Genomic DNA, 9493 nt, shown 5'->3' on the forward strand with positions numbered 1-9493 from the left:
CCCCTCAATGACCCTGCCACCCCCCCCAGACTGCGAGAAGCGCTGTGGCGCCCTGGACGTGGTCTTCGTCATCGACAGCTCCGAGAGCATTGGGTACACCAACTTCACGCTGGAGAAGAACTTCGTCATCAACGTGGTCAACAGGCTGGGTGCCATTGCTAAGGACCCCAAGTCCGAGACAGGTCAGCGGGGCAGGGGTGGGTGCAGCGTGGCAGGGGGCCGGGCGGGTGTGGGAGGCGATGAGATGGGAGAAGTCCAGACGCGTCCCTCCAACCAGGGCCTCTGCGTGGCTGGGGATGCCCCAGACCCGGAGGCCTCTGGCGACGCCCTCACACGTGCGGCTCGCAGGGACGCGCGTGGGCGTGGTGCAGTACAGCCACGAGGGCACCTTCGAGGCCATCCAGCTGGACGACGAACGTATCGACTCCCTGTCGAGCTTCAAGGAGGCTGTCAAGAACCTCGAGTGGATTGCGGGCGGCACCTGGACACCCTCGGCCCTCAAATTTGCTTACGACCGCCTCATCAAGGAGAGCCGGCGCCAGAAGACACGCGTGTTTGCGGTGGTCATCACGGACGGGCGCCACGACCCTCGGGACGATGACCTCAACCTGCGGGCGCTGTGCGACCGCGACGTCACAGTGACAGCCATCGGCATCGGGGACATGTTCCACGAGAAGCACGAGAGCGAGAACCTCTACTCCATCGCCTGCGACAAGCCGCAGCAGGTGCGCAACATGACGCTGTTCTCCGACCTGGTCGCCGAGAAGTTCATCGATGATATGGAGGACGTCCTCTGCCCGGGTAAGCTTGTGGGCGCGGGGCAGTTGGCCGAGGAGCAGCAGGCCCCAGCCGCTGTCTAGCATGAGCCCCAGGGACACCCCTCACCTGAGGGACGAATGTGCAGCCCAGGATACTGGGCTGTGGGTGGGAAGGGGTCGGGCCCTCTCGGGGCCACAGGGCGGAGGCTGCACCCTGAGCCTGTCTAGGCAGATCAGTGGACAGCCACTGAGGGCTCGCGAGGGACTGACCCTGGCCTGGCCTCTCTCCTCTCTTTCAGACCCTCAGATCGTGTGCCCAGACCTTCCCTGCCAAACAGGTAATGCAGGGCACTCCGAGCTCCCACCCCAGACTTAGCAGAGCAGCCCCAGTGTCCTTCCTCCTCAAGGGCCGGGCTGGGGGAGGGGCCGAGCAGGGACCCGTGGGGGCGGTGGAGCCACTGCGGAGGCTGCCCCTTAGTGAAATGCCCCCAGGATGGCAGCACAGGAGAAGAGGGGCTCGGGGAAGGCAGGCTCCCGGGAACGCAGGAACAGCATCGTGAGGAGGGGCTCAGGGAGGGCAGGCTCCTGGGAACGCAGGAATGGCATCATGAGGCCATGGTGCGGGCGCTGCTAGCCTGGCGCTGTGCTTGGCCTGTGGCCACTGGTCTTGAAGGCCCACCATGGGACTTGCAGTCCCCCTCAGCTGCCACCCAGCTCCCATGGGCTGGCCGTGCATGTGCCACTCGGAGGAAGCCCTAGATTCAGTGAGTGAAACCATCCCGGGGTGGAGGCACTGACACCCACCAGCACCAGCAGGTCTTGCTCCGACCCTGGCCTGCCTCGGAGCTGCGGCCACGGCTCTCATCTCTGGGAGTGGGGGAGCCCATGTCCCGGATGTGGCCCACGTAGGTGTGAAGCTGGAGCTGGGAGTGCCCAGGGCTGGGGGTGCCGTCCAGGCTCTGCTGGACGTGATGCTGCCCCCACGGTGACTGCTGCCCCGTACCTGGGCCCAGAGGTCCCCGGGGGCGTTAGGAGCTGAGTCCCCCTCAGTGAGCCATCCCTTCCAGGAGTGTCAGGGTGGGGATGCCGTGGGGACGCCATGGAGACAGGGTGGGAGGGTCCGACCTGGAGAACCACAGGGAGGAAACCTCGGGGTCTGCGGTATGAAGTCAGCGCTTCCTCAGCACGCGGGTCATGGTGTGCGCTCAGGCGTTCCATGGGGAGCTCCCGGTGGGTGAGCTGGGCCACAGAGCACGTTCATGGGGAGCTCCCGGTGCATGAGCTGGGCCACAGAGCACATTCGTGGGGAGCTCCCGGTAGGTGAGCTGGGCCACAGAGCACATTCACAGGCCCTGAGGCTGCCCCAGGAGGGGGAGCCGTGGATTTGGGGCCAAGATTCCCCACACGTGCTCTGACAGAGAACCTGGGGGTTGCACCTGGATCTGGCTGCCCTTCAGCAGGTGGGCAGCCTCTAGCCCCACAACAGTGGGCTGTGCCTCTGCCGTCGAGGTGCAGGCATCCTCGCCCAGGGTCTGCCAGGGCCTGCATCAGCACCAAGGGCAGCTGGACCCTGAGGGCAGGAACCAGACCTTGGCTCCTCTACCCAGCCCCTCGTTCCTGACGGGGCAGGGAAGTCTCAGGACTGCATGAAGAGCAACATGGCGATGTTCACTGTGGGTGCTTTGCTGTCAGATGGAGGCCTTCCCCCCCACTCCAGGGTCCAGTGTGAGTGGGCGCTGTGGCTTCCCCTCCACTCCAGGTTCTTCCACTCCGGGGTCCAGTGTGAGTGGGTGCTGTGGCTTCTCCTCCACTCCAGGTTCTATCATGAATGGGTGCTGGGAGATTTTCCTTCACTCCAGGTTCTATCGTGAGTGGGTGCTGCGTCTTGTCAGGTCCTTTCTCTTCTCTGCGTCTGTGGATGTCACGTAACGTTTCCTCTTTAGCCTATCATTGTAATTGGGAGTTAGCCCATGGAGCGTCATTGAATTTCCAGTGTTGAGCCAGCCTTGCATGCCTGGGGTAAACCCACCTGGCCGTGGGGTGTGCCTCTGTTTGTGCATGTGGGCCCTGATTTGCTGATGCCTACCTGAGGGTTTGTGCTTATCGGCGATATCAGCCTGCACTTTTCTTTTCTCATGCTCTCTCGTTCTGGCCTCAGGGTGACGTGGGCCTCATAGGGTCCCGTGGTGGCTCTTCCCAAGACGGTGACATGGGGTGAGCCAGTTCTCCCTCCTGGGAGTGGGTCACTCAGGCCACCAGAGCACCACAGGGAAGGCAGCCAGGGAGGACACGGAGGCCTTTGAAGCTCTGGCCTCCTCTGAGGCCTCCAGGACCTGACAGTCAGTGGGAACAGGCCCAGTAGAACCCCTCCTCTCCTCTTGGCCTCCCTGACACCACGTCCATGACACCCAGAGCTCATCCTCCTTTCAAGCTGTTTGCAGTTTCAAAGTAAACTAGACCTTGTAGCTCCAGGAGATACAGCAGGGACAGTGTTAAATCGGCTTTAAATCAGCTTTCACCAGCCCACACCGCCAGGCATCCTCCCCGGCCCTCCTGGGCACTGGGTGGACACCACTGGCTGTGGCCTAGCCCTGGCCTTCAGACAGCCCTGTCCACCCCAAAGCCCAGCACCAGGCCTGTGGCGTTCTCAGTTGCACGGGGACCAGACGGTGCTGGAGAAACAAACCAGACGCAGCTGAAGGCAGTCAGGGCAGGGCCCACTCAGCACTAAGAGCTGTACGGGGGCCGCAGCGTAATCTGAGCTCCACTCGGTGGAAAGAAAAGGCAGAGACATTGCAGAGACCAGGTCTGCTCAGGGGAAGACAGTTCCGGGTGTAGAGGACTCACATCCCAGAGAGGCTGAAGAAGGGTTTGCCACCGCAAGCTTTCTCAGGCGGGCTCTTGACGGGTGGCTGGGGTCTTCCTGGCGACGGGGCCCGCAGCACTGGAAGGCCCTACTGGAGTTTGGCATGTCTCCAGGGCAGGTTTGGACGGAGCTGTTTTGTGCTGAAAGGTTTTCTCGGGGTCCGTGGTGTCCCCCAAAGGTGCCACCGTGCAGGTCTCCTCTCCTAGCTCCCTGTCCCCATGCTCACTGCCCCCACACCTCCTGCCAAGGCCGAGCCACACACCCGCTCCACCTGTGTCTCCTCTACCGACTCGCCGGCCCAAGTGCCACTCTTCACTCTGGCCTCGCTGAGCGACCGCCCGAGGAGGAGCTTTATGCCGACGCCCACCGCAGGCCTTAAAGTCTTCTCTGGACGCTCCCTTGCAGATGCACCGTGGCCTGGCGGCGAGCCCCCGGTCACCTTCCTCCGCACGGAAGAGGGGCCGGACGCCACCTTCCCCAGGACCATCCCCCTGATCCAACAGTTGCTAAACGCCACGGAGCTCACGCAGGACCCGGCCGCCTACTCCCAGCTGGTGGCCGTGCTGGTCTACACCGCCGAGCGGGCCAAGTTCGCCACCGGGGTAGAGCGGCAGGACTGGATGGAGCTGTTCATTGACACCTTTAAGCTGGTGCACAGGGACATCGTGGGGGACCCTGAGACCGCGCTGGCCCTCTGCTAACGCCCGGGCGCCCGCCCAGCCGGGCTGTCCCCTCCCTGCCACACTAGCTTTCCAGGGCTGCCCCCCGCAGACTGGCTCTCAGTGGAGGCCAGAGATCTGGACTCGGGGTCAGTGGGGCCACAGTCCTTCCAGGGGCTCTGGGGCAGCTTCCGGCCTCTTCCCACCCTGGTTGCCACCGTGTCCCTTGCTGCAGCTGCATCTTCCAGTCTCTCCTCCGTCTTCCTGTGGCTGCTCTTTTTATAAGAACACCAGTCATTGAATTTAAGGCCCCCCCCCCAGTCCAGAATGACCTCACAAGACCCTTAACTCACTCCCGTCTGCAGAGTCCTTCTTTGGCATATCAGGTCATCCTCGCAGGCTCCAGGGTTTGGGCATGGAAGTCTTTGGAGGCCCTTACTTAGCGGCTCTGCTGGGCTGCCGTGCGTCTGGGATGGGGCTGAGAGAGGGTGCTGCCCAGGTGCTGGAGAATGTTCCAGCACCAGGTTCCAGTGGAGCCTTGGAAACAGGCCCCAGAAGCTGGTGAGCCTCACTGGGTGTGGGTACTAATCCCGTGCATGGTGACTCGTGGGCGCTCACAGCCCACCTGGTGGCAGGTGAAGGCTTCGGGTTGGGCAGCAGATAGTCCTGGGGGAAGCTGGCAGTCCTGGCACCATGACGTACCTGGGCTGTTGTCATGCACATTGGGGCGAATGGCCACAGCTGCCTGCCAGCAGCCCCGGTCCCGGGGTGTCTGTACCCTTCTAGCCCAGCCTCAGGGCCCCCAAAAGCAGTCGGGGGAGCATCCACCAGGCATGACCTCTGCGGTCCTCGGAGAACTGAGCAGAGAACCCCAGGGGCCACGATGTTGGGGAGCAGCAGGGGACACCATCCAAAGGGCGCGGCCCCCACGGCCAGCTCAGACCCTGACGTTCTGACTATGCAGGAGCCCTCATCCAGGCTGGGCTGCCGGGCAGGGCTGTGACCATTTCTCACAGCCAGGTTCTCGTCCCCACACCCACTGCACAGGGTGGGCCAGGCTGGGCTTCCCACTGTGGGGATGAAGGATCCTTCACAGAAGAAGGAAAGGAGAGTCCACAGACATCCCGACAGCCTTAGCCTCCCTATGCCCGGCCGGCCCCCACAGCTTCTCCATCTCCTCCAGGCCCCACAGACACTGATGCATGGAGAGAGACCCCCAAAACCAGCCGCCCCGTGCACGTCTGTCTGTGTGTGGTGACAGCAGTGAAAATGTTACTAGTTTTGAGGGGGTTTGGGAAGCCCAGCGGTACCTGAGGAGTTTCTGGACATTTAAGCCAGTTCATAGGTGTGGCCTTAACAGGGAGGCTGCCCTTCCTTTCACTGAATAAGCTGCGTCACTCATAAGCTCACTGAGGGAACGCCGTCTGCCAGCTCGTGTGTGCTCCGACAAGGTCCGTCTCAAGCGTTCTGTGAAGGCTGCGGTGCAGCGTGAGGTCACACTGCTGTGTTCAGAGTTTTGCTCACTGCCTGTGGGGCTGGACCTTTGCACCTCCAGGGCCCCCCAGAAGCCGAGTTTCGGGTCAGGGTCCTCTGTGTGCATTCCTGGAGTCAGGACCCTGCTCCCGAGGGATTCCTGGGGGTCCATGTACCAGCTGTGACAATGTCCAGGGGTTGGGCTGAGAAGCAGACACCCTTGGGGAAACTGGCTCTGTCCCTCCCCTCCCCCATCCCAGGAGCTGAGGTCCTGGTGAGGCCACAGGGCCGGGTCCACGCATGTGGACTGTCCGTGTCCTGTCCTGTGGTCTCTGGCCCCACGTGACACCCACACGTGTGGTGGGCGGCCTGGGCTGGGCTGTGGCTATGGCCAGGCCCCCAAGCTGTCCGCGATGCCCAGGGCTGGTGACCACCCAGGCAGGTGGGAACCCCTCTTGGTAACAGAGTCATAGAGCAGAGCCCACCTGGGCTGCCACAGAAGGTGTGGCTGCCCCTGTGCCCACTGCTCCCCACCATAGCCAATCAGAAGAGTCAGGGGCTCTGGGTCTTTCCAGGAGGGACGTGGCCCAGCCAGCTCTAGGGGTTCTGAGCAGCTCTGGGACCCAGTGAGTGAGGGATCAGGCTGGGGGTGTCAGAGCCAGGGTCCTCCTTAAGTCCCTCCCACACCAGACAGACAGTGGCCCTTTTGTGGGCAGCAAATTCTTGAGCGATGAGAGGATGCTTTGGGCCCCTTCCCTCCCAGGAGGGCAGCCTGGGCAGGGATGGCGCTCAGCAGGTGGACAGGGCCTGGGGCCTGTGTCAGGGTCTCAGGCCTGGGAGCACCAGCAGAGGAGCAGGCGGCTCCCAGCAGTGCCACCTCAAAGGGGCTTGGGCTGAGGACCCACACCCAGGGCTGCCCTGCAGAAACGCCCCCGCAGAGCCCAGCGGTCTGCGGGGTCGCAGGCGGGGTGCGAATGGAGGGGCACAGGTGCGGGACTGGCGCCTGCCCGGTCCTGCCAACTTCCCCTCCGCCCAGCCCGCACCTGCGTCTCCCCGCAGAGCTGTCCGTGGCACAGTGCACGCAGCGGCCCGTGGACGTCGTCTTCCTGCTGGACGGCTCTGAGCGGCTGGGTGAGCAGAACTTCCACAAGGCCCGGCGCTTCGTGGAGCAGGTGGCGCGGCGGCTGACACTGGCCCGGAGAGACGACGACCCTCTCAACGCACGCGTGGCGCTGCTGCAGTTTGGCGGCCCCGGTGAGCAGCAGGTGGCCTTCCCGCTGAGCCACAACCTCACGGCCATCCACGAGGCTCTGGAGGCTGCGCAATACCTGAACTCCTTCTCGCACGTGGGCGCGGGCGTGGTGCACGCCATCAACGCCATCGTGCGCAGCCCGCGTGGCGGGGCCCGGAGGCACGCAGAGCTGTCTTTCGTGTTCCTCACGGACGGCGTCACGGGCAACGACAGCCTGCACGAGTCGGCGCACTCCATGCGCAAGCAGAACGTGGTGCCCACCGTGGTGGCCTTAGGCAGCGACGTGGACATGGACGTGCTCACCACGCTCAGCCTGGGTGACCGCGCCGCCGTGTTCCGCGAGAAGGACTATGACAGCCTGGCACAACCCGGCTTCTTCGACCGCTTCATCCGCTGGATCTGCTAGCGCCGCCACCTGGGCCCCGCAGTCGAGGGTCGTGAGCCCACCCCGTCCATGGTGCTAAGCGGGCCCGGGTCCCACACGGCCAGCGCCGCTGCTCACTCGGAGGACGCCCTGGGCCCGCGCCCCTCCAGCTCCTCCCACAGGGTCCCCGTAGCCCCGGCCCCTGCCCAGCCCCAGGTCTCCCCAGGCCCGCCGGAGGCTGCCCGGCCTCCTCCCCCTTGCAGCCAACCCAAGGCTCCTGACCTGCCTGGCCCCTGAGTTCCGGGGCAAGCCCTGACCCAATAAAGGCTTTGAACCCACTGCGTGCCCGCTTGCGAGCTTCTGTGCTCAGAAGACCTCAAAGCTGTCTTGGGGCCAGAAGGGAAACATTGCAGCTGTCGCTCAGCCACCAGGGTCAATGGCTCCCCCTGGCCCAGCCCTGTCCTCCTAGGACATCAACTGCAGGCACTGGCTGACCCCACCTGTGCAGACCCCACAGCCTTGATCAGCAAACTCTCCCTCCAGCCCCAGCCAGGCCCAAGTGCTCTAAGAAGTGTCACCATGGCTGTGAGGGTCTTCTGTGGGTGGACGCATGATTGACACTAGATGGGGAGATAACAGATTCTGAGCTTGTTTTGTTCTGTGTGGCAATCTCAGTGAGTTTTTGCTGTTCAGACCCCTAGGGTCCTTCAGGCTCAGCTCAGGAGCACCACAGTGAACCACAGGCTCCACGGGCAGGCGCTGGCCTGGCAGGAGTGGGCTTGGCAGCCATCACAGGACACCACAGACACAGCTTGAACAACTACCAGTATCCGCCACAGCTCTGGAGGTGTCAGCCGGGCCATGCTTCCTCTGGAGGCCTAGAGAAGGGCCTGCCCCAGCCTCTCCCCAGCATCCCAGGGTTCCTGAGCTCCTGGATAAGAACACAAGTCACCACACTGGACTGGGGCTCAGCCCGCTCTAGAATACCTAAGTCACACTGGACCAGGGCTCAGCCTGCCATAAGGTGAGCTCACCTAAGTCACACTGGACCAGGGCTCAGCCTATCCTAAGATGAGCTCACCTGAGTCACACCAGACCATGGCTCAGCCTGTTTTAGGATGAGCTCACCCAAGTCACACTAGACCAGGGCTCAGCCTGTACTAGGATGAGCTCACCAGAGTCACACTGGACGAGGCTCAGCCTATTCCAGGATGAGCTCACCAGAGTCACACTGGACCAGTGCTCAGCCTATTCCAGGATGAGCTCACCTGAGTCACATGGACCAGGGCTCAGCCTGCTCTAGGATGAGCTCACCAGAATCACACTGGACCAGGGCTCAGCCTATTCTAGAATGACCTCACCTGAGTCACACTGGACCAGGGCTCAGCCTATTCCAGGATGAGCTCACCTGAGTCACACTGGACCAGGGCTCAGCCTCTTCTAGAATGAGCTCACCTGAGTCACACTGGACCAGTGCTCAGCCTATTCCAGGAGGAGCTCACCTGAGTCACACTGGACCAGGGCTCAGCCTGCTCTAGGATGAGCTCACCAGAATCACACTGGACCAGGGCTCAGCCTATTCTAGAATGACCTCACCTGAGTCACGCTGGACCAGGGCTCAGCCTATTCCAGGATGAGCTCACCTGAGTCACACTGGACCAGGGCTCAGCCTCTTCTAGAATGAGCTCACCTGAGTCACACTGGACCAGTGCTCAGCCTATTCCAGGATGAGCTCACCCGAGTCACACTGGACGAGGCTCAGCGTATTCTAGGATGAGCTCACCAGAGTCACACTGGACCAGGGCTCAGCCTATTCTAGAATGAGCTCACCCGAGTCACACTGGACGAGGCTCAGCCTATTCTAGAATGAGCTCACCCGAGTCACACTGGACCAAGGCTCAGCCTGTTCCAAGATAACCTCACCCGAGTCACACTGGACCAGGGCTCAGCCTGTTCCAGGATGAGCTCACCCGAGTCACACTGGACCAGGGCTCAGCCTGTTCCAGGATGAGCTCACCCGAGTCACACTGGACCAGGGCTCAGCCTGTTCCAGGATGAGCTCACCCGAGTCACACTGGAGCAGGGCTCAGCCTGTTCCAGGATGAGCTCACCCGAGTCACA

General features: G+C 62.7%; 1 protein-coding gene across 3 annotated transcripts in view; it reads left to right on the forward strand.

Annotated features, from left to right (window-relative positions):
* The window catches only part of COL6A2 (collagen type VI alpha 2 chain), a 36056-nt gene extending 28346 nt beyond the window's left edge, over positions 1-7710 (forward strand). The window contains exons 25-28 of one of the 3 annotated variants that reach the window (XR_010125332.1): positions 30-182; positions 349-801; positions 1058-2517; positions 2575-7710. Coding sequence is in view for 2 of the 3 variants with exons in the window: in XM_054468365.2 (XP_054324340.2) it covers positions 30-182; positions 349-801; positions 1058-1096; positions 6816-7414 (1244 nt within the window). In the remaining variant the exon portion in view is untranslated. The remainder of the gene's footprint in view (positions 1-29; positions 183-348; positions 802-1057; positions 2518-2574) is intronic. The other 2 variants (XM_054468365.2, XM_054468366.2) reach the window with 2 other exon arrangements.
* The last annotated feature ends 1783 nt before the right edge of the window (positions 7711-9493 follow it).

The sequence above is a fragment of the Pongo pygmaeus genome, chromosome 22 (assembly GCF_028885625.2).
Source record: "Pongo pygmaeus isolate AG05252 chromosome 22, NHGRI_mPonPyg2-v2.0_pri, whole genome shotgun sequence".
Lineage (NCBI taxonomy): Eukaryota > Metazoa > Chordata > Mammalia > Primates > Hominidae > Pongo > Pongo pygmaeus.